At 38.5% G+C, this 25,372-nt stretch overlaps 1 protein-coding gene across 1 annotated transcript in view; it reads right to left on the bottom strand.

Annotated features, from left to right (window-relative positions):
• The window catches only part of LOC136758466 (multiple epidermal growth factor-like domains protein 9), a 180,261-nt gene that overhangs the window by 24,124 nt on the left and 130,765 nt on the right, over positions 1 to 25,372 (bottom strand). The window contains exon 4 of the mRNA XM_066712846.1: positions 25,050 to 25,199. Within this exon, the coding sequence (XP_066568943.1) occupies positions 25,050 to 25,199 (150 nt within the window). The remainder of the gene's footprint in view (positions 1 to 25,049; positions 25,200 to 25,372) is intronic.

Genomic DNA, 25,372 nt, shown 5'->3' with positions numbered 1-25,372 from the left:
TCAGAGTGTAAAGTAATGTATAGACATTGTTGCCTAAACTGTCCATTCTCAGTGGTGATGGTGGTTCCACCCTCATTATACAAATTACAGTTTGTTTCCCAAATTTCCCCACAGCACCCCAGAGAGCTCTTCAATGCACATATTTTTATTACAGATAATCAACCTAGAAGCTGATGCGTTGGACTTAAACCGATGGCTTGCTGAATGGGTTAAAGCGCAATGCTGGAGAGAGAAGGAGCTCCTGTAGAGTGTGGCTGGACAGGATCCCACTACCGCAATAAATCATATCACTGCTCCACTGAGAAGCACTGCCAACTTGGCACGTGCTTTTAATATATACGTCTGTCAGTAGTAGGGATACAAATAGAGGAAATAGAGTGGAAAAGAAAAAACAACTGCGACATAATCTGACTGCATAGAGCTACTATCGTGTGTCAGATGAAATTGAAAAACTGCATTGTGCACATCATAAATTCATTACAGCAGAAGTCTGTTTACATTAGAGGAGAAGAGAAAGATTTTTTCTTTTTCAGGTAAATAAGTTCCTAAATGAATTAAAGATTGGTGTGCCACAAAATATGTTGTGTAGGTGTACATTGTATTACATCAGTAGTTTACCTACCTACCTACCTACCTTTATGATCAAACCTTTCACCTCATACAGTGATAAAACATTATTAAATATTAGCTTGGTCAAATTATCACATTTTTGATGATTTGGTGATTTTTTTCTTAAACATTTTTCTTGCAAATCGTTAGAGAATATAGATATGGCAATTCATTAGCCTGACATTAAATCTTTGTGCTGAACTGTGATGCTGCATTGCAGTGCTGGAAGGAGAGTGTTCCCTAAACACCATGGTATTACGTCAATAGGTTACCTGCCTCTATTAAATCTCACCCTTTTAAACTTAACCTAATTTCAGGAGTGTCAAAAAGACACATATGAGAAAAATAAAATATTAAATAAATATCTAATCCCTACATAATGCTGCACATCAAAGGTTTCTCACTAAAAAGCTGGTTTGTTTTAACCTTTATAATGGTGGGGATGGGTGGGAGGGGTCAGGTGCGCCTTCCTACTTTCAAGTAGTTTGTGAAATCAACTAATTCATTTGAAAAGAAGCTCCAAAAGAGATGACAATCTTCAGTCATCAGACAAAGTAGTGTTGAAATTCAGTTTCAGAACGGCTTCATTAAGAACCACAGTTTTAGAATGATACACCACCTGGGTTGGACTATACTATGCATTTGCTTTCACTGGGCTGCACTATACATCTAATTAAAATATGTACAGTGATGTAAGGAGGAATACATGTTTACTTTTGTGGAAGTGCAGTATATAATGGAGGATATTGCATGGTCTACTAGACGTCTTTTGGGGAAAGTAATGCACGAGCCTAAAGCCCATGAAAATCAATTTGCTTCTGAAACTCCACTATTTCAATCCATGAGACAGAATTTCCAATCTTGTCTCTGTGCAGCTGTCCTGCCGATAGGTTTCAGTATGCTGATAGCTGCTGTACTGCACTGTTACTCTGACACTGAGCGATATGGAAGATAACTTAGGCAGGCTTCCACACCCCACTGTATCAGATCAGCCGTGTTCCCAGACAATCGGACCCGGACTTGATAGTCTATGCACAGTGAGAGAAAGCAAGTGAACTGCCATTCTCGAAAGAAGGGCTCAAGTCAACTGGGATTTTGATTGAACACAAGCAATGCTCTCTGTATGGATGGATGGATTTGCCAGTTATTAACAGCATCACTTGGTATGATCGCCAGACATAATTCTCAGTCTATTATAATGTGGACTAAAAACACATACAAAATATGAACTGCTGACATGGCCACGTTAAGTGAAACATTTGGATCTTTTAGCTGTAATCAATAGAGCAAAATTGCCTTGAGGCCTGTGTTACCCACTGTGACCATTACTGACACACAGTTCAAAGGTCAATCACCTAAAGCAAGGAAACTGCTACACGGTCCATTTAACAAATGAGCATGGAGATGATGGAAAGGACAAAGATAGGACATTTAAAAAGAAAAGACGTATCCCTAATTTAGTACAGGAGCCAACGCAACAGCCTCCCATACAGGAGCGTTGTCCCAATCAAGAATAGGAATAGACTGGCAATGTATAGGGGTTATCTATATTCTTTTAATGTCACATGTTCGTCTGTTCAAATTTAGTCAATGTGAGTGACTTCCATAAAACAGCCTACAGGAAGGGTACCTGAAATGGCCCAGAATACTATATAATGTGAGAGATGTCCATATTTGAATGGCCAAGTGAATCTCTCTAAGGAAAATTCATAAATGCAAAATAAATATAACGCTGTTAGAATAATATGAAATGGTGAACAAATTATTAGGCTCCTGTTCTTCCATGAGTGTCTCTACATTACCTCCCTGTAGTTCTCTTATTCTTGCCAAGTTGTATTCAAGTAACGCTTAATAACTAACGGTGGGAGACCAACCCTCGTTTTAGCTTCATTTCACGAAGGCCATATTTACGTTTTGAGAAAGCAAAGTATGCATCCCACCTGAACTAATAGCAGTCGACTGAAATGATGCATGCAGGCTACATGGTGCTTTGTCATTAAATCAAAGAGTTCATACCTTGATAGACACTCAAACATGTCTTGAAAAAGTGTGCAACACATTTACAGCTGTGTATAAGATTTTTGTCTGTATGCAATTCAGCTTATTAGACAGTCAAAGCACGCAATTGTCTGTGTTTCTGTGGTACAAAACAGAGTGCAGCTAGTCTACATACCACTATGCTACCTACTTAAACAGCCAAAAAACATAACTGGAATAACTGATATTATTAAATCTATGACATTAAAACTTTATTTCCCCATTCATCAGTGTATGCCAATTGAATCCAAGTATGTATTGCATCACTGAGTATTGAGCTTTTGCTTTTTGTTTCCCCTATTGGTTGGTCAGCTGTCTGTATTTCACGTCTAATTTCTGCTGTACCAAGCACTTTCAGAATGTCACATTCTCATAAACGCCCACATGCAGTTTGCAAAGTGCAGATCTTTAGCAAACAGTAGATTGTGCAAAGGCCTTAAGAATAGGGCTGGAAGTTTATAGCAGCGATGATGTATGTATCAACAAAGCATAACAACATGAGCGAGCACAATTTAGTTTGGAATTGAGTACAATATTGTTAAAGCATATTTTCAAGGCTCGGTTACCAAATAGTGCCCTAAAAAAAAAAAAAGACTAACGGCTAGGAAAGCAAGAAAATGCAATCTCTATAGTTTACTAAAGCACCGCACTACAGACTTGGGAGATGTGCCTAAATAAAAACAAAAACATGAAAACTGCTCTGCTGTAAAACTGAAAGCTGCTGTGTAAGACTCATGTTCAGGAATGAAGTTATTCACCGTTACGTTACAGCAAATCCTGCATTTAGTGTGGAAGTGTAAGACAAACACATTCCCTGTCACTAAACCAGACAGCACAATGAATAATAAAAAAAGATCAACAGCAATGGAAAATAACTAAATAAGAATGAAGGCAAGTGTAAATCAGAGATAACGAGCATCAGCACAGCAGGGTCAGGCTTCTGTTGCTTTACGTGTAAAACCAATGCAAAGCAAAGGCTGTTTCTTTTTACCTTGAGTAAAGCAGTCCACATAGCACAACCTGACGCATGCAACCCTGTGCAGTGTGAAGTACTGTTGTGTTTACTGCAATTACATATCCCGGTGGCTACTCCAATGTGTAACATTGGGTGCCTGTCTTCATCCATTAAGACTCCGGTCAGTGTACAGAATTAGCAGCACAATCTTACAGCACACAAGTTAAACTAATTAATTGGCTTGTGTAGCAGAAGGTGACATGTACAGATTAAAGAAGCCATTAACCTTGGGAAACAACAGGCTAGAAAATGAGAGAGGCTGTTATCTCGGGTACTGGAGCTTGGTCAAGCTATTGGTGAAAACTTTACACATGGATGGTGTTGCAGAATCTGTCCACCTTGGCCAGTCTGTTTAGAGGGAAACAAATCTCAAAAGAGCTCTGAGAGAGATAATCAGAGTGATGATTTTAAAGAAGAGCAGAGAAGAATGAATTCACAATCTGGTGATCAGTGTGATCTGTTTCACTAGCTTCTGTAATAAATGGTACCCAGTGCACACCATAATTACTGTGACCTTAAATACATCCACCGTATTCCTTCTACTTCCTCTGAAAGATTCATATTGCATTTTCATGTCTTATTTGGTTACATCCGTCTTGTTTGACAATGATGACTTTTTTCGAAGCCCATTATCTGAAATACAGTCTGAGAAAGCTGTTGAACCGGGAATAAATAGCATATGTGACTAAAAAAGAAAGAAAATATTGTTGAGTATTTTATTACCACAGAGAAAATAATAGTCTCCTTTATGAAGTTCAGAAGATGGCTAGGGAGTTTCAGGAGGCATCGTTTGGTCACAGAGATGACAACTGCTGGTAACGATGCCCCTCCTTGTGTAATGTGTGTAGTGCTAGTGCAGGCTCAGAGAAAGAACAAAAAAATAAGACAAGAATAGCAAGTCTGTTCGGTAATGAGGAATATACAGTTCAGCGAAGACTGCAAATTCTTTAAATGGGAAATTCAAGCTGAGTGGCCAAACTGGCTAATAACACTTTAGATTACCATTTACATAGAATAAATCTCTGATGAGAAAGTTCCAGTTTAGTGCTGTACAAAACACACTGTTGTATTACACGTTCAAGATCACAATTAATCATCATTTCAGGACGATGGGCCCAAAACAAGAACAAAAGTGATTGGGTGGCACTGCAATTATTTTTGCAGCTCCACACGTAGCCCATTGTCTAATGAAATTTTAGCCATTTCAGCATACAGCGAAAATGTATTTTTTGGCATTGATTTGCTGAGCTCAGCTAGGGCCTTAAAGCACACTGAAGCAAAATGTGGAGAAAAAAAAAAAAAACTCAGATGTTTTTTTTCCCTGATACCAAGAAGTGACAGTATTACATTGACAGTGACAAATTGCCAGCTCTCATTTTGAGAAATTAATTAAGAGTTCAAACAGTAGCTTAAATAGGAGCTTTACTCCTTCCACAATGTGCTGGTTGTGCTGCTGCTTAATTGCTAAGCAACGTGATGAAACTTAATGTTTGTCATTGTGAAGAATCCTAAAAAACAGCTAAAATAGCTAGAGTGCAATTAAACAAAGGCCAAATTAGATGATTATTATATTAACAGTGTGTCCTTAAAAGTATAAAAAAACAATAGAAAGATATTTAAGCAGGCAGGATAGAAACATTGAGAATGTGGAGTGCTGGGGTGTGTTTTTAAATAGTCACAAAGCAAGTTAATTATATCAGAACCAGAGGTAAGACATGCAAATAATGCAGCAAAAAAACCCACAAGGTCATTTTGAACTGCTGAGTCTCTTCAGGAACTAGTCAGATGAAGAGCTGAGAGGACAGGGATGAGTTGTTTCGGAGAGAATATTCCCTAATTCACCCATAGTTTTGCTTGTAACAAGACCAACACCCACAGAAGGCTACATGGTACCGGCTGGATACCACTGGTTATTTTCTTAAGTTTAGGCACAATTCATAAATGTGTAATAAAATGAGCAGTCGCCACAAGCACTGACACCAGGGATGCGCAACAAGTGAGAAATGAAATGTGAGGGAAATGACATGCTTTACACTTCCTCAGAGCATCTCCAGGGGGTTCGAGCAGAGGCAAGGAAGTGCCGACACCAACACTTTGATTCAAAGGAAGTTTTTCTGCAGAGTGATACAGCTAATCTCCTGGGCACCCTTCCCCTTATGCATTTATATTCTTTTGGTATTAAACTATGCTCCCTCATGCTCCTGTTTAGTTATGTATAGTTAGCACTTCTATCGCTTCACTGTAACATCTCCTATGCCTGCCCCACCCTTTAGCACATACCTGGGACTTAACTGTATTTTGTCAACACTTGCACATTTGTACTAGGTTGTATGCATATTGCTTTTACTGCACTTTGTAATACTTCCCGTTTCTTATGAAAACGAAGTCGTCCTAGGTAAGGGCATCTACCATTAAATAATAATAAAAATAATGTTAAGTTTGAATTGCTACCAAAACTAAAACAAAAGTATATAGCCCATTACTATATTAAACAGCATCCTTGCCTTAATCTGCACTTTCTTTTGCTATTAAACAAGATACAATGGTTTTCTCATCATTATATGTGAGAGGAAAGGAAAGAAAAAAAAGTTTAATGAAATATGCCATCTATGCTGCAGATCGAATTTGACTTCCAGCACCATCAATCTCGCATGTCACCTTGAACAACCAATGATGATTTAAAGCACTCTGGGCAGAGGCAGAATCACTGAGGCATCGCCCCACGCCTGCATCTCTCAGCGCGGGGTGTCATTGCTTCTACCATTGGGTTATGGCACACACCATGCAACCTCTTATTTATGTAATTAAATTGAAGGGAGAATTCACTATTACAGTAATCAGAATCTGAGCACAGCCTTTTAAAAGCCCACTGCCAACCCATTATCAAAATACCATCAGACCATGCATGTGGAACACATCAGACCACGCTGTGAAACACTTGTCTTTTACTCTGTATTGCCTCAGAAAATATCCCTAAAACATTCAACAGTAGCCCCAAATTGCAGCCTGACAGTGGTATCTTTGTGTACTCAGCAATACATCAGTGATTAACTATAATTCCTGCATTAAGACATACAACAATTTCAACAAAATCAATCCGTATTTTCTCAGAATAAAATAGACAGGTTCTGAAAGTGCAACAGTAAAGCCTAAGGTTTCCAAGGATGCTAAACATGTTTTAATTTTTTAAAGGATACAAGGAAAGGGGACAATAAAGACAGATTTGTTTAACCCTTGGGTAATCAAACAAATATTTCTGTTAGGGATTACTTTAATTTCATAAAAACTCTCAGTTTCAAAAAATGTTCATGTGATTTAAAGGATGTATAGCCTATTTAATTTTCTTATTGGTATTGTATAGTTAGTCCCCTTTTTCAGCACATTTAAATTTAAATGTATTTGTCGCAGTTCTTAAGTGAAGTGTAAGAAACATCTGAAAGCTATTTGTTGTGAAGACACTCATTTTCCATTGACTTTGAGCTTGGGGCTTTGAGTTTAGTGTGAGACTCTTGCCATTACAATTCAGTTTAAAAACAGTGGGACTAATGAGAAAAATAAGAACCAAATCGCACTTTCGACTACTAAATGAGTTACTTTCAACAGAAGAAATGAACACCAATTTATATAATCAGCAACAAACCTATGTCTAGTTGTACTTCCACTAACTGTATGCTGCTTAGTAGAACAGAAAATCAGTATGTTATTAAATTTTTTGGGAAATACTAAAAATATTTGTTTAGTTGCCATTTATTGCAGGATGTTGTCGTCCTTCTTGCAAACAATTTCAGGCAACAAAGGATTTATCACTAGAAGCAAAGGAAAGCTGCAACAATATACAATAGACAACAGACACAAAACATCCTCGATATATCATCTGTGTTCACTCAGCCCCTGCACTGGTTCTTGGCTATTTTATGACCTATTAAGTTATTAAGCTATTAAGAAGATGTAAGCTGAAACCAGAAATGTATTACATAAGCTTACCAATGTCTTTCCTGCGCTATCATAAAAAAATATATACAATCTATTGCAATGTTTGGTCATGTAGCTTTTCCTTTGAAATATCCAGTGATTTTGCTTAATTCATATAGTGGGAGTAACTAACCTGATAACTCAGTTACATAACTTGGTGTTAAGCCTGTGTGAATAAACTCAATACAGAGACAATATCACAAAAATGAAAAAAGGTATATAAACACACACACACATTATACATACACATATACACATTTATATGTATATATATACATACAGTGAGGGAAAAAAGTATTTGATCCCCTGCTGATTTTGTACGTTTGCCCACTGACAAGGAAATGATCAGTCTATAATTTTAATGGTAGGTGTATTTTAACAGTGGGAGAGACAGAATAACAGCAAAAACGCATTTCAAAAAAGTTATACATTGATTTGCATGTTAATGAGGGAAATAAGTATTTGATCCCCTATCAATCAGCAAGATTTCTGGCTCCCAGGTGTCTTTTATACAGGTAACGAGCTGAGATTAGGAGCACTCTCTTAAAGGGAGTGCTCCTAATCTCAGCTCGTTACCTGTATAAGAGACACCTGTCCACAGAAGCAATCAATCAATCAGATTCCAAACTCTCCACCATGGCCAAGACCAAAGAGCTGTCCAAGGATGTCAGGGACACAAGGCTGTAATGGGCTACAAGACCATCGCCAAGCAGCTTGGTGAGAAGGTGACAACAGTTGGTGCGATTATTCGCAAATGGAAGAAACACAAAATAACTGTCAGTCTCCCTCGGTCTGGGGCTCCATGCAAGATCTCACCTCGTGGAGTTTCAATGATCATGAGAACGGTGAGGAATCAGCCCAGAACTACACGGGAGGATCTTGTTAATGATCTCAAGGCAGCTGGGACCATAATCACCAAGAAAACAATTGGTAACACACTACGCCGTGAAGGACTGAAATCCTGCAGCGCCCGCAAGGTCCCCCTGCTCAAGAAAGCACATGTACAGGCCCGTCTGAAGTTCGCCAACATCTGAATGATTCAGAGGAGAACTGGGTGAAAGTGTTGTGGTCAGATGAGACCAAAATCGAGCTCTTTGGCATCAACTCAACTCGCTGTGTTTGGAGGAGGAGGAATGACCCCAAGAACACCATCCCCACCGTCAAACATGGAGGTGGAAACATTATGCTTTGGGGGTGTTTTTCTGCTAAGGGGACAGGACAACTGCACCGCATCAAAGGGACGATGGACGGGGCCATGGCCTCAGCCAGGGCATTGAAAATGGGTCGTGGATGGGTATTCCAGCATGACAATGACCCAAAACACACAGCCAAGGCAACAAAGGAGTGGCTCAAGAAGAAGCACATTAAGGTCCTGGAGTGGCCTAGCCAGTCTCCAGACCTTAATCCCATAGAAAATCTGTGGAGGGAGCTGAAGGTTCGAGTTGCCAAACGTCAGCCTCGAAACCTTAATGACTTGGAGAGTATCTGCAAAGAGGAGTGGGACAAAATCCCTCCTGAGATGTGTGCAAACCTGGTGGCCAACTCCAAGAAACGTCTGACCTCTGTGATTGCCAACAAGGGTTTTGCCACCAAGTACTAAGTCGAAGGGGTCAAATACTTATTTCCCTCATTAACATGCAAATCAATTCATAACTTTTTTGAAATGCGTTTTTCTGGATTTTTTTGTTGTTATTCTGTCTCTCACTGTTAAAATACACCTACCATTAATGGACTGATCATTTATTTGTCAGTGGGCAAACATACAAAATCAGCAGGGGATCAAATACTTTTTTCACTCACTGTATGTATGTATGTATGTATGTATGTATGTATGTATGTATGTATGTATGTATGTGTGTGTGTGTATATATATATATATATATATATATATATATATATATATATTTTAATTGAGAGGGTTTCCCTTTCTATATGGAACAGACTAGTCACTGAACTACAACCGAATAAAAGCTTGTTTTGCAAATCTTATTAAAGATCTTTTCTACCCCCTTTTCTTTGTGAAACAGGTAGGTAAAAAAAAATGGAATTTATGACTGGAGAACACAGGATACTACGGTTTAACAAAGTACAACCGATATTTTACTCTTAACCTATACTGCCACCAATGAGTAATTAACTTTTAAGTAATAAACTACAAGCCTGCCTTTTCCAGTCCAACTCAATTATTGGCACATGCTGAATAACAGAAAATGGACAAGGTGACTTTCAAAGCTTTCGGTTCCAGAGACGAAGTTGTTCTCTATTTTTCCGATTAGCAACAGTGAGTATGTAACCAGAAAGAGCGAACACAGATTTAGGAAAAAGCTATTATATTATCATCCCCACTCCCCACCATCGCCACATAAACACAAGTGAGTTTGGATTATTAGACAAATGTAAAGTCCCTTCCTTGCAATGGAACATGATGTAGCTGTGAGTCCACCTCACGGAGGAGAGATATGAATTAGTCTAAACTTAAGCTTAGTCTTATAATGCAATATTACTCAAAGGATAAGAATAAAATAAACAGAAACAGGAAAGCAACAAATTGAATATAATTTATGTTTTTTAATTAGTCGACACTCGCTAAGAAGAATAGCTTAGTGCATTTTCTAGATGCTTTGGGACAGGCAGCAGCAAGGCATGATGGGAGGTGAGCTTGGTTAATTGGGAATTAGGAGAAAAACACACAAATCAGCAAATAGCAGGAAGACTGAAACCTTCCTCATTCTTTTGTTTGCTAAGTTTGGTATTCACTCTTAGTTTACAGTACCAGTAATGTATCTTCTATAAACTGATTTATTTGTTTTGTTTAGTTAACACAGATGGTAAGAAGACAATCAGTGTTACTCATGGTATTGTTCACTTTTGATGGTGACACATGTATTGATAAATATTGACAATGATTCTCTTGCATTTTGAATACTTGACACAGTTGCTGGGACTAATTTCCTAATATCTCAAATTAAATACCCTCGAAATGACAAGGATGAGTCCTGAGTAGACCTGTCCTATAAACACTGCAATGACAGGCAGCGACCGACACAGGCCTCCCTGTCACCTTGCTGTTTGCTTTAGGTCAACTGCTTCATAGACCTCGAATTGCAAACAAAGTCAGATTGATTTAATCAAAACATCACAAGGGAATATCATTAATCAGGGAGTTACATAACCGTACTAATGACCCTTGGCTTAAACAGTGTTTTAATTTCAGCCTGAAAACAGTATTTACAGGCAACTACATGGAATGCTTTGAATGCTTGCCTGTATTTACATATATTGGCATAATGTACAGAATCATATAATCTATCTACCATTCGTTTTGTTTGATTCAAAGCGAGAATGCTGACAATTATAATGCGCCCGTCATAAAGATAGATCAAGCTACTAATTTAAAGCTTGCTCCCTCAGTCGATTGCTAAATTGAAGAGATTTTTTGCTTTATTACTACAATCTCAAGGTCTGAATCTCTCTAAAGACTGGAGTGTACTCTGGCGCCCTAAAGCAACTTGAAGAGCACCTTTATTTTGTGAAGAGAGGAGAGCAATTACTCTGTAATTTTACACACTTGAATCACTTCACATATCTTCAGTACAATTTTTGGGGGGGGGGCTTGGGGGTGGGGGGACAATCTGAACTACGAGTTTTCAGTCTCAAGTAAAGTAGTGTTTGAAACTACAGCTGGTTCAACTGAGTTAATAAAGCCGGTATTTAGATGCTTTAGTAGAGAAAGGGATTCTGTACTGGTGAGGAACACATTTGAAGCAAATAACCTCTCATACTGTGATTTGCAATGTTAATTTAATCTTTAAAAATAAATTTAATTATATGCCTTAAATCAGAACAATACTATAGTCACAGACATGTAAAGAAAAGTTGTATCAAATGGTAGTATTACTGAAGTCTTTATTTTAATGTTAGTCATTAAATTATGAATGATTTATTCTTGCCTGAAGTGTGGCACAAAATTGCACATTACAATGAAATTGAGATTATTACCATGAGATTATATTAGACGGAGGCATGCTAATAAAATCCAACTCGTCGGTAAGTGTATTTGTTTCTTAACCTAAGGAAAGTCATGATTAAAGAATAAGTGTAATTTATAGTGGCATCAACACTAAATAAAGCATCTCCATTTCATACTTTGCCTGAGTGTGGATGCAGTGTTCAGAAGATCTTTGCTCTTTGGCAAATGTGATAACAGGAGCTGGCAAAGCATAAGTCACGTTTACTGAGTCAAATACATCACTTTAAATAGATGATCACAGGAAACACTCCACTAGAACAAGACGAAAAAAAAAAACCTGCAGCTGTGATGGAGTTTGAATTGAGGAGGAGAGAGCCATTAGTTTCTCTGGCAGTGGCAGTGAATCTCTATGGACCATGCGATAAATTACATAATGTAACCGAACACAATAAGCATATACAATCACTTATTAATCATGTTAAATGTTCTATGCTTTCTTTGTGATGGGTCTTAAAGATTTTCTTTCTAAATTTTTGCCCTACTGACTAATTATTTGCCCCCAACCCACTATATAGCCAACACAAAACACTGAAGTCATGCGAAACTCAACGTGTCTCAACGGAGTACAAACCAAACCCTGACTCTACTGGAAACCTAAACAAAATGTAACCCTAGTGTGAACTGCAGACTACATTTCAGCAGAAAATATACCTTAACTAATCCAACTATTACACAGAAAATTTAAACATAAGTGGAAGACCAGTACTACCTTTGGTAAGACCTCTGAAGCCTGGAACTCAGGTTTAATCAGTCACTTTCCCAATTATAAGATGTAAACATTAACTTGTGTTGTTTCAAGCAGAAAAACATTCATAAAAGTGTGGTTCCTAGAAACATAAACATCCAAAGATGTTAAAAAGTTTGCAATTCTGCTAAACTAATTTTAATTTATCAATAGATTGCCAGCTACTGCAGAAGCTTTTGGAAATTCCCCTTCCTAATGTCATGCTTCTTACAATTTGACTTTCAAAATCAGAACTACTTCGGTTCCTCAAATGTTTCCCTCCTTTGCCCCTTCTGAAGTTACACACTGGGTAACCACAGTCCTAATCCGGCCACACCGTTAATCAGGCAATTTACATGCAGAATATGAGCACAGCTTACATCCTCTGAAGATAAGCAGAGCAAACAGATGTTGGTACTGATAATACTCTGCTTGGCGTTTAATTCCCCCTGCCGTTTGCCCCTGTAAATTTCAATTACATGGAACATTACCTGGTCTGAAGCACACACACTTCCTCCTAAATAGAGAAAGCCAGCTGAAGTTTGGACCTTGTCAAACAACATTACGTTTCCCGGTTTTATCTGGAGGATATCGAGAGATACTTAGTTCAGCACACTCAAATTAGTCAGTCACTGTATTCCACTGTACATCGGAGCACAACGGACTGCGTTTAATGTCAATGAGACTAAATAGGTATTACTAGGGAGCACATTCCTACTTACAGATATTTAATTATTCACATGTTGTTTCAGAAATACATGCCTGTAACAATTTTATAGGTATAGTGTTGGACCTTCCTTTATGGTTTCATGGTATGTGAAATAATTATCCTATTTTTGACAACACGTCACTTTTAAAGGAAGTATGTACTGTATCTTAAAAACCATTAAGAATAATTAGCAGTGAAAGGTGGAGAAAGACTGAAGTACATGTGGAATGTAATTGTTGTGCAGTTGATTACCTATGGACTGCCTTTATGAATAAAGCTTTAACATTAGTCATAGCTTTTGGAGTTGTGTCTATGGACACTTACATAAATACATAGTGCACATGTGGAACTCAACTCAACTCAAGGCTTAGGAACACAAGGGGGGTGAGAACAGAGAGTCTGCTTCAAAGCCAAAAATGTTGCTATTTGTAAAGCTTCCCTGCACTGTATTTACACTGATGGGAAAAGGCAATACACTCTCAGAGGCCGGCTGGCTTTAATTGGTTAGGCACTCGCCCGTGCAACGTGTCCGCCCCATAATGTAACTGGTTAAAGCGATTCTGCCGTCTCTCATTGGCCATGCTACACACTTGCACTGATTAGTTGAAACGCCTGGCTCCTCCAGCTCTCCCCGGGGACTCCAGTTGCTCCTGATGTACAGATTTATTATTTTGGCAGCTTGGCGATCTCACAGCACGCCGCCTTGGCAATGGGGAACGTAGGCTTTCACCTTCGGCTGAATTCCCATTTCCTGAAGAAAGCTTATATAATGCTCGGTTTTATTTGCTTTGATAGGAGACTGCATTACTAAGTATTAACTGCATGGATAGACTTTGAATATTATTCCTAATTATTCCCAATTCCTAATTAGAAAATCAAACACCTTTTATTTTTTCATTTTTCTTTACGGTCTCTTTTAAAATCACCTGCCTAGAAACTCTAACATCCTTTACCCTCTTTGGAAATAAACTTGATACACCATGGGTGCTATAAGTTGCAGTTGAAAACAAACAATAACAACTGTTGAATTACATCTTGGTTATCCTTTGCATGATTAAAATCATTAAGCCTACTGTCAAACTAGAGATTTAAGGTATTTTATTGTACTGCTGCAGGAAAACAAGTTTGCATATTCTCCTGTGAGTCATATATCATACTATTGTATTGGTACAATGGCTCCACATTTATACTAATTAAATGTAAATAGACTTTAAAGCAGATTTTTTAGTTTATTTTTTAGTTTACAAAAGAAGTGCTATATAGAGTGAGATATGATAATATGATAATGAGTATAAAATAATAATGAAAAAAGACTCAAATGCTGTGCTGATTTGCATATGCTTGAGACATGCTGATGATTAAAACAGAACAGTTTTATATGACAGGCGGAAGTCGGGTTGGATTTTAATCCAGTCGGTTTGGTATGAAGCTGGGACCTTCACCCTGAGCAAATCTATTCCAGTAATACAGCAGAAACATTTATACAGTGGGATTTTGTGAACATGATTCCTCAGGGTCGGCCTGTTCCTTGAGTGCTTTGAAGAGCACAGCATTGAGTCCTTTGCATCGCACTGGTCTGTGGATGCATCATGTATGGATTATACATTTGGATACTTTCAAAGGTCTGATAGGAATTAGTATCCATTTGATGCCGATGCATATTGACTGAGGATGATTCTGGTCAAGTAAATAATGAAGGATTGGAAGGTGATAACTCCACTCTCTGTTGCACAGAAGGAACCGATTGTCTTGTCTGGTGCAAGAAATAAACACTTAGTTGATGATATGTGAATGCATTGTGTCATTGTTTTGTTATTGTTGTCGTTTGCTTGTTTGTTTCAGCTTTGGTATGAAGAAAGCATTACAACCATATAATGTCACTGTTTATTATGAGGTCAGGGTTGATATGAGATTCTCAACCAAAGTAATTGTTAGCTTGAATGTGAAATTGACATTCTCACATGCGATTGCAGGACCCATTTGACTAAGAAAGCAATGTATTTCATTCTGCATAGTGACCCAATATTACATTTGTATTTAACGGGCTTTGGATTAATCATTCTTTGTTAATGAGGAGAGACAGGAAGTGATTTCCTGCTGTCAGCATAACTAGCAATTTGTATTTTCTCTCTTCAGTACAGTTTCAGTTGCAAGTGCTTTTGGATTGGGTTGACAAAAATATTAGGCACACATTTGGAGAGCTGATGCTAATGCATTATTTGATTACAAAGCGTACTGTTGATGTCCTATGCAGGTTGATTATAAACATCCAAGTGGACTGCTGCCAGGAATGTCTGAGGAGCTAAAGACAGATAAATATGGAGATGCCAAAGTATGGTCTATGTCATGCACAGCAGCAATGACAGACGTAAAATAAACAAGCTAGACTTTAATTCTATAATTAGATGTTGAACAACCATAATAATGTCCACCCTTTATCTTGTTAAGTAAATTAAGCACAATCCCACAATGTCATTTGGTTAGCAGTCAGATACACTTCCTATTGAAAACATTCTCTGGCTAACTCATGCCAAGGCCTTTAGTCACTCCTGCATGACAAATATATTTCTTCAATTCCTACACTGAAGGGTCACATTCACTTTGTCTCTTTTCCGAGCAGGTACACCATTTTCAATAATGTGCTGACACACAGGAAATCTAGACCGGCACAGTGTTTACTCTCCGTATAAGTGGGGAGGCAGCCAAGCCTTCCGGGCATTCGACAGCTACCGATGAGTTTATAGTTGGACAAACTTTAGCACAAAGGCATGTTCGCTCCTGAGGTTTACCAAGGTATACACATGGGAAGCAATGCCCAATATTGTCTTCCAGCAACCACATCAAAATAAATATCAAAAAGCTATCAGAATGATTCCTGGATTGAGCCAAATAATGTTTTCCTCCGGAAGTTTAATGATTGGAGGGTTCTGACTTCAGGGAGTTATACTAAAATAACTAAAACTAAATCAGTGAGGCTTTGGGCTTGTGAAAATTATTCTCTGATTTGAAAATAAATAAATAAATAAATAAATAAATAAATAAAAGAATAAAAATTAAGGAAAATAAAAGAAACAAAACATGATTAATTGATTCTGAAGAGCAGCTTCAAAAGATGAAGAAAAGCGAGAAACATTAGTTCAGACATAAAAAAGTCTAATATTTTGTTACAATGGTAAAATATCCAAAGACAGCAAGAATACAGTTGATGTAATTCATGGCTTTTGAAGCGTAGCACTCAGAATCAAAATCATTAGTCATTTCTCTATATAAACTAGTTTACAAACTGCTTTAAACCTCTTGGATCCTGTGAGGCTATCCAGAAGGAGATTTTATGAAAGTATATACATTTGGATGCATTCTACCTAACTCAAGAAAGAATTACATTAAGATATGTGGATTTATATTGTGGTGTTGTTCCAAAATTACAGGCATAAAACTATTCTTTGTGAGTTTGAAAAGGGCTTAAAAGGGCGAATTATGAATAATATATACATCTTTCTTCATGGCAAAGCTGGAAGTAGATGGCTCTTCCCAGGCAATTTTGAGTGCCTGTGTCTTTGTAGGAAGTGTGTAATTTGTTCTTCCGCATCTGCTCCATTGACTAAGTCAGAGACAGTAATGCTAATTAAGATAATCACTGCTTCACAAAGCCACGAGTCACAACAAGACTGACATCATCAGAGACCATTCTCCATTCATCCAGAGAAACTACAGCAAACAGAAAGGAAGCAACCACTGATGATAATGATAGCTTTCAGTATCCACAGAGTGGCCATTGAATTCACAACTGAAGATGTTCTCCTGCTTTGACTCCACAGAAGTCTTGACAGCATTCCTCACTTGAAGAAGCAAAGTCTGGTATGATATATTTGGACATCTGTCTCATTCATTGTCACTGGGGTGAGCAAGATACAATTATTACCGAAAATGCATGGGCAGTATACGTCCTCCTACTAGCGCAACTAATCATTTGACTGGGCTACTTCATCTCCTGTCCCACTTTTCCCCTTCTGGCTGTTCATAAGGTCAAAGTGCTGTGTAAGGTACTGGTGCCGAGTGTCTGTCACGCACTGGGCCAGTATTGAATATCACTGCAATGGACAGTGGGGGCTTTGAGGGAGCAATGTCTCAAACACTGTGGTATCTGGCTGATAAAAGTGCAGTGCTAGTGTCTAATTAAAACTAATTTCATGGGCATGTGAACCACACTGCCAGGACAGGGAGATGTCCCATTTTGAGTGCCACTGTGGCCCGTTCATTCTCTGGGGCTGCAAAGGGGGGTACAATATAGGTTTCGATCAATTTAACACACCAGGCTAATAACTAGACCAGGCTAGTCCAATGCACTGAGATGAACCCTGTTGTCCTGGGTTTCAGATCAGGATAGATATGTAATCTTAGAAGCAGAAGACACTCTTAACTCAGCTGAAGTGTAGAAAACATCATATTAGAGTTCCTTGGAAAGAAAATCTTGACTTGACTAGACAGCTGAGTTTTAAGTGTCTGTAGTCATGATCATGTAGCGTTCAAGCATGACAAAGCATAGAGGACATTCTGATTTAGAAGATGGGGAAAAATACAGTATGTATATCTTGGAGAAGATTTGGGGAGCTTTCAAGCATTAAAAAAATTGTCCCTTTATAGTAATCTTGAAATCTAAAATGTGAATTCCTCAGTGCATCATTAAACAGACTTCTACATGTCCTCTGTGATGACTGAATAATAACTGAAAAATGCTTGGATATTGTCAGTTTTAAATATTATGTATCCACTTCCATTATATAATAAAGGATTATAAAACATGCAATACTGCTGGTCTTCTTTTATAATTTTGTAGAGTTTTCTGAAATACATGTCTGGTAAAGACCTTGTATGCCCTGTCCCGCCTCATCTTAATTCATAATGTGTTTTGGTGGTTATAAGGTGCTTATGTGAACACTTCTAGAAGAAAAAAGTATATTTCTGTTTCAAACTTCCCGTGGGTGAACAGCATGAGGACCATGCATTATTTGGCCTTTTCAAAACAGTTCATCAGTAATTTTAAAGGGTGCGATGACTGAGCATCTTTTTGAGTTCATTATGAAACAAAAGACTTACTCAAGGCTCTCGCACTGGCTGGCACAAAATCAGACTTGCAATTAAACTGCAGGATGATTAGTAAAACCCCAAGCAGTAAAACTGCCACTTCACACTGCAGCACTGTGTGAACTCTACAAGACTGGAACACATTTAGCCACACAGGCTATATATGCACCACAAGCACTTGATTTCCTCTGGAGAAATAGAGCTGATTGATTAATTAAGATAATACTGAGGAAGCAAGGGGGGAGAATATCTTAAATCTTAAATTAACCACTATTTATCATATATTTGTGTAAAAAAACAACAGATTTTATAAGCTTTATTTTTCTGACTTGATTCTTAAGTGATTCTGTTTATTTAACCATTCCAACCTCCTTTTTTAGTTTTAGTTGTATTTGTTTGGTTCCAACTCTGTTTACAAAAAGTACTGCTTAGGATTGCGATTTTGACAACTAAACGCTCAAAGCGTTTTATAAGGAGGTAGAATGGTTCTAATGACTTAACCTACATTGGTTTCTGCATCCCTATTAAACTAAACAAAGAAATGCTGATGTGGTCATTTTGAGAATGTCTGCAACGTTGTTCCAGTTATTTCTTTAGAAATCTGATGCTTTCCAAAAGAATATAATCTAATTGCAAAATGTAAAAATTGTGGTTGAAAATACCATCTGTGCAATTTTCTTATTTATTGTACTCTGGGAGATTTCATACTATACCTGAAATACAGCATCTAGTACAGCAAGCTCCCTAGAATGAATAGTTACCGATTCCCACTATTGTCCTAAACAAAGACATAATAGACTAGATATCATTTCACTGAGGTCAAAATGCAGGATCCAGGATTTCAACTTTGCAATAATGCTGAACAGGCCTCGATAGAGGTTAGTGAATTATATGAAGGACAGATCGTCTTTCTGCACAGTGTCCCCTCACCGGCTGCCGGCTCTCACAGGGGATTAAAAGCCCCTCTACTGACCCACACTGTGGCTGATGACAAATTTTCCCTCAAGGTCTCCTATGCAAACACAACTGATGCCCTGCCTCAGGTTTGAGTTCTCAAATGTTCCAGAAGTGCCATGGTTGCATTCATTAACCCATTAGCTGCAGAACTGGAACTTATTCTTCAACAGACTTCCAGCATTGCTACTCAGTTTAGCACACAATTAAAGCTATGAGGTATGTGGTCTCTCATATTGTTACAAAACAACATGTCTCATCCTCACTATTCATCTGGGAAATGTCTTTGTGCCCCATGCCACATTTATAGCTACATGTAATGGTCTATTCCCAAGCCAACCAATCAAAGTCACCGCGTTGTCCCACTCTGAGCAACCAATGATTGTGGATGCAGTCTTGTAAATGCTAATTATTTACAGTGATTTTTCATGATGGCCCTTCAATTCTCTCTGGCAATATTCCAGGCAGAGACGCATCAATATTTAGCCTCAATGTTTGATGACTAATCCATACTTTCATTGCCTGATGTGCAATCCATACCAAGCTCTTTCAGGTCCAATTCAATGTCCCATTTATCAGGGAAGGTAATTGTGTCTCCTAGGCTTCACGACTCTGGAGAGGCCACAAAACAAGAAGCATAATTCTTTTTGTTTGCTTCTATCTCAGACAGTAATGTGTATTGCACTTGTCCCACAAATTCAAAACTTTGATTATCCATTACAGCGTGTTACGGAGAATACAGTTAATACAAATTCCAGACTTAGCTTGTGTGGAAGGCTAGTTCTCAATGAGATAGCAAACCACCTATCATTGCCTTTTCAGTGGATGTAAGCATCTCACTTTCATTCACTGAAGGTGACATCTGGAGATGACTGTATTTCAGTTTTGTTTTCTATACATTTTAAGCTAGGCTGAAGCCCAGTCTAAACTACACTATTTTAAGTGAACTCATTAGAAATACAATCCCTCCTCAATGAAAGTCTATTTGGTCAAACCAAAATGTAACCCTTTTTTAATCACAAAAATGTATTCCACTTACTCTAAAAACAATCTAAATGTAACTGCAAGTGCAACTGTATTAAACCTTAATATGCTGCTGCCCACCCCCCAATTATGTAAGCAAACTTCATCATAAGCTGTAATGCATTTAGAAAACCGGGGATTAGAGAATATCAGCTCAATTCACAGAAAATGTTTTCTCTGTAATAATACAGAAGTACATATTTTATATATATATAACGTACAAACACTGACAGATGCCGTATTGCCTGGCACACTAACCTGATGTAACATGCTTGGAAGCAAACACTACCACTTAATCCATGCACTGAGATGGAACAAACTCCCAAACAAGCACGAACTGGTAGAAAGCTCTGTAAAACCTTGCCTTTCTATTGTGCACAGCCTCCTGTAAAATACCAAACAAGAAGAAGTATTTGCTGTTATATTGCTTTCCTTTGGTCTGTAAAACTCTCTACAGGCGATATCTCTATGGGCATCAGAACCACCAGCACAGTCAATGTTGCTTTCATTGACTAGGATTTCATTGTTTATCACCATGTAGGTAGATGCAACACCTGTTGATAACAACTCTTACAAGGTCAGCCTGCAAATCTTATGCGAGGACAAATTTAGTTCTGTGTCCTTCACGGGGTGCTGGATAAATGCCAGGAGGGGTGAGTAAACCACCTATTGAATCAATACCACTGCGATCTGCTGTATGGAGACGCTGCTTACACAGGGTCTCACAGTGTCATGTTGTAGGTGTCACGCTGGGAAAAGGTCAGCGGTTTACAAGACAGCAACACCTGATGTGATATAACTCTCAAGTAGGTTGCAGCTTCTGTTGTTTTTTCATACGCCAATGGACATGTTTGTGAAATATGGATGTATACCTGAAGCTAGAGTAAATATACTGCAATCAAATGATTTGTGAAGCCATTTCCCTATTAACACGAAGCAGAAACACAGCACGTCATTCATGTTGATAAGATCGGCAAGCTCTGGCTGAGGAGTAGGTGCTCACTTCTCACCCACAAGTGTGCACCAAATGTCCTGAATGTGAGCCTTGTTTGCATTTTTTCCATATTTTATATTTTCTTTTAAGGAACAGCCCAGAGTTGTTACACAAAGTTCACCTTTGGGTGTTTTTGTGAAGCTGTGACAAAACAAAACAACATGAACTGACTTGAAGTTATCTTGTGTGCGTGCGTACGTGCGTGTGTGCGTGCATACATTTCAGTTCTTCTTAATACCCACCATTCACTGCCCAGACAGAAACTCAAAAGCTAGACGGACTCAGTTTGAGAATTTACAGTAAAGTGAAAGTGCAATCAGAAGGCAGACTGAGAAGAACATGGGCTGGTTTACAGTAAATGAGATATTGGATGTACTACTACTTGTCTGTACAACGTATTTCAGATTTCCATGTTTTCTCAATCTTATTTATATATTAGGGCCCATGAAATGTTGAAATAACATTCTAGTCCAGGATATTAAAAGTATAGTCACACCTACAGGATTGTATTTTTCTTTTCAGATTGCTCATAGGCTTCTGTGAATCCCATCAAAATACTGTCCATTACATTCACATAGATCTGGCTTAATTGTGATTGTGTAAGGGCTCGTAAATGTATCTTAATTTTTTTCCCGCAACCCCAAACAAACAATCGCGCATTCGGCAAAAAAACACTGACATCTGGTGGAAACACGTCTCCAGTTCCCTGTTCTTCAGCATCCTGACAATGTGTAAATTATAACAGCGGGAAACCACCACAGTTCCTTCCCTTCCTCAACACACCTGCACCGTGTTGGCAATTGGCAATATGCCATGGGCCACGCATGCCCCACGTATCAGCCTTGTAATCCAACTTACACAAAATTGTAAACCAAAACAGCAGGAATTTTCATATCAGTAGAAGGAAAGCATGCGCCCAAGGTATCAGTTGTGAAACAGATGGTGCTGGGGAAAATAATAAGCAAGCAGAATCACACCTGGACAGGTTTACATAACATGACCTTTATGGCTATGCTTACTCGATACATTTGCTTATTTTTCTTTCTTTCTTCCTCTCATTTCTTGTGTGCATACCTCCAGAGGAGCCAAGAAGCGAGTGTCTCACAGCCCTACTGAACAGCATTTTTCCTCAGATGTCACTGTTGCCACGGCAACCACTCCCCCTCCAGTATGCTTCTCTCCCGCTGAGCCCAGACTTCTCAGCAGTTGACACAAAAATGAATGCCTGCTTCCCTCCGCAAAGAGAGCCTGGAACACAAACCACCTATTTTTCTCCCCAAAACTAAATAAATTAGAAACATGTATGTCTTAATGGCCTCTTAATACGAGCCAGCCAAATAATTTAGCCCACTCACTCAGGCGAGAAAGCAAACACATTCAAGCCGTAGGCCTGTATTCTCATTTTCGCGAGCTGAATAATTTAGGCTGTTCCTTACACATTTTAATAGACCAAGATGACAATAAATTTGCAGTGAAAGAAAGCAAGCAGAGCATTGCCATTTGGTCCAGAATTGTTTTGGGGCCTGATCCATTTTTGTTAAGCGGTGACCCCTGGCACGTTAACCAAACATAAGTGGAGGGGTAAGAAATAAATATAAATATATATTTTCAGAACTGAGCAATTCTTACTCAGTCACACAAAACCTCTCACTTCTGGATTCTGTCATTTCTATGTTCATTTCCGATTTTCAGATGACTGGTTTAATTTATCCTTTGATTCCTTGATTCTCTCTTGAATGGGCATCTTAATTTGAATCTGCAATTCACTGTATTCAGTTCAGCCGCTTACCTCACTCTTCAATCCTGTAAGACTATTACCATATTGTTATCAGCAGACTCCGCATTGCTATAGTGCTTGTTCGACCGTAGTCCCTTAAACCGAGATTGTGAATGTTGTCTTATGTACTATACCTAATCAAAAATAACTGCAATGTATTGGGAAGAAGGCCCCATTTGTTGTGGCTTCAGTCAAATAGATTGTTTATAACTTGGATTTTGAAGGTTAGATAACATGACTGCAGTAGAATATATATATATGTCTACCTAAAGATTTGTGCATCTCACTGATTACTTTGTAGCCAAGGAAAAACACTGTACACAGCCTCCAAGTTACCTATGGTGCTTTGACTTCTCTCTAACCCAGTACACAAAGTTCAGATGTACTTATGTACCCCAGTATGCATTTATTATCACACAAGCCACAAGGAAGTACCTTGTGTCTCCTTTTTTGACTGTTTTGTGATTGTAAATCTGCCTTTTGGCCCCTTCTGTTTAAATGTAAACTGACAGCCTCCATTCCTCCTCTAATGACTGTTGCTGGGCAGGAATCCTGTTACCAGCTGAGGCATCAGCGACGCACAGTCAAGTCATGTAAGTCTACAAGACTCTCGTTAAGTGATTGGTTATCCAAACCATGGAGTGTTCATGCAATTAATCCCCTGAGAAGACGTTCAATGGTGCCAGAGCTCAAGAGCAAATGTGTTCTCATACACTAGGTCTGCAAGCCTTTTCAGATGTATAACGTCACTTCAGACAACACTGATAATTTAATAACGACGCATGGGAGGACAACTTCTGACAGATAAACAACATGAATATGTATTAATAATAACAACAACCAGAGTAACAACACCACCACAAATATAATTATAATATAATACTAATATTCATTCATACATATTGTAAAACATACTTTTGAATTTAAAACATTCGACTTGAAGGAAAGCAGATCCTCAAAATATAAACTTTTCTATGGAGACTAGCTGTTGATTGAGGGGAGACTTGGTTTAGTGTTGTGGCCCAATCAAACCAATGAACTGAACACTGAGCTGCTACTGAACAGTTTATGATAGAGGTTTAAACTGTAAACCAAATCTGACTGGACCAAAGCATAACAGACTGTGCTACAAAGGCCTTTACTTTTCTCATTTAAGTTCTCATTAATGGCTATGAATAAAATAACATTAAATCCACAGCTTACTTTTATTTTTAAATCAGGTCTATTTTTTCCCCTTTAAAACATGCTGTTAAGTATTTATTAGTAAAGCCTAGTGGCCTTTTAGCAGATATGATGCAATGTTATCCCTTCTTATATCTTCGTACGGGTAGAGGCAAATTGTTGTGTATTTATAGGATTAATGACGTAGGAATAACAAAAACATCTGTAATACATAATATATCATTGTGTAATGTTATGCAGAATTTAAACCATTACATTAAGTGAAGCATTATTGAGAAATTAACAAAGCAAATCAAGAAAAAAAAAAAAGGTGTTTAGGGTGCTTACAAACTCTGTTATCTGTCCTTCATTTTCAGGCCTTGCAGTAATCCTATCCATAGATGCAAATTCAACCCCAGACACCGGTTACGTAAAGATTCCCGGGATTAATCACTACGAGCACTTTCTTTTCATTTCAGTCTGAAATATTAGGAGATGCAGCTCCGAAATCAAGTCAATAACAAAATCGGCTCGTGTCAGCAGACCGACAAGAGACAAATCCCTGCCAGGAATACATGACAATGCTGAGAATGAGGTGGGAATACTGCAGCACTGCATAATAATAATAAACAAAGGCCTGACAAGGGGGAAAAAATCCTCTTTGAATCTCTGAGTAGTCAAGTAAAACCGCTGCAATACCCCATCACTTGGCAACCAGCCCTTTTCCTAACAACACCAGCAACCTTGGGGGCTCCGGACCCCCGGATTTAACTGACAAATTCTGCTGAGCAGCAAGTCTCCTGTGTCACTGCAAACCCCTCAGAGATGGAGGTACCCTCCTCCCAGTTATGACTCAGTTACCTGCAAATATTCAGGCAGCATCCTCATCGGCAAGAAAGTCCTATTAATGGCCTATTGTGTTGTACAGTAATGTTGTGGATGTTAATGAATGAACTCACCGATGTGGCAGCTCCCTGTGGATGTGACAGTGGAGCAGGGACACGGCTCACAGATGTCTGTCAGGGGAGCTCTGGGCCTCCTGTAGAAATTGTACTTGCATTCCTCACAGCGGGGTCCTTTCGTGCTGCCGTGGCAGTTCAGACAAGTGCCTGAAAGGAAAACAAATTCACAAAGCATCACTAACGGGGCTCCAGGTGGGTCTAAAACACTGTTCACTGGTCAGGTGGCTGTAAAACAAATTAGAGACAATGCCAATGTTAAAATGAAGGGCTTGGGTAACACACACACAAAAAAAAGTTTTGGGGCAATCCAAACACTTCTA

This window comes from Amia ocellicauda, chromosome 9, assembly GCF_036373705.1.
Source record: "Amia ocellicauda isolate fAmiCal2 chromosome 9, fAmiCal2.hap1, whole genome shotgun sequence".
Taxonomy (NCBI): domain Eukaryota; kingdom Metazoa; phylum Chordata; class Actinopteri; order Amiiformes; family Amiidae; genus Amia; species Amia ocellicauda.
The sequence above is the reverse complement of the archived record's forward strand: the minus strand, read 5'-3'. Positions and strand labels throughout refer to the sequence as shown.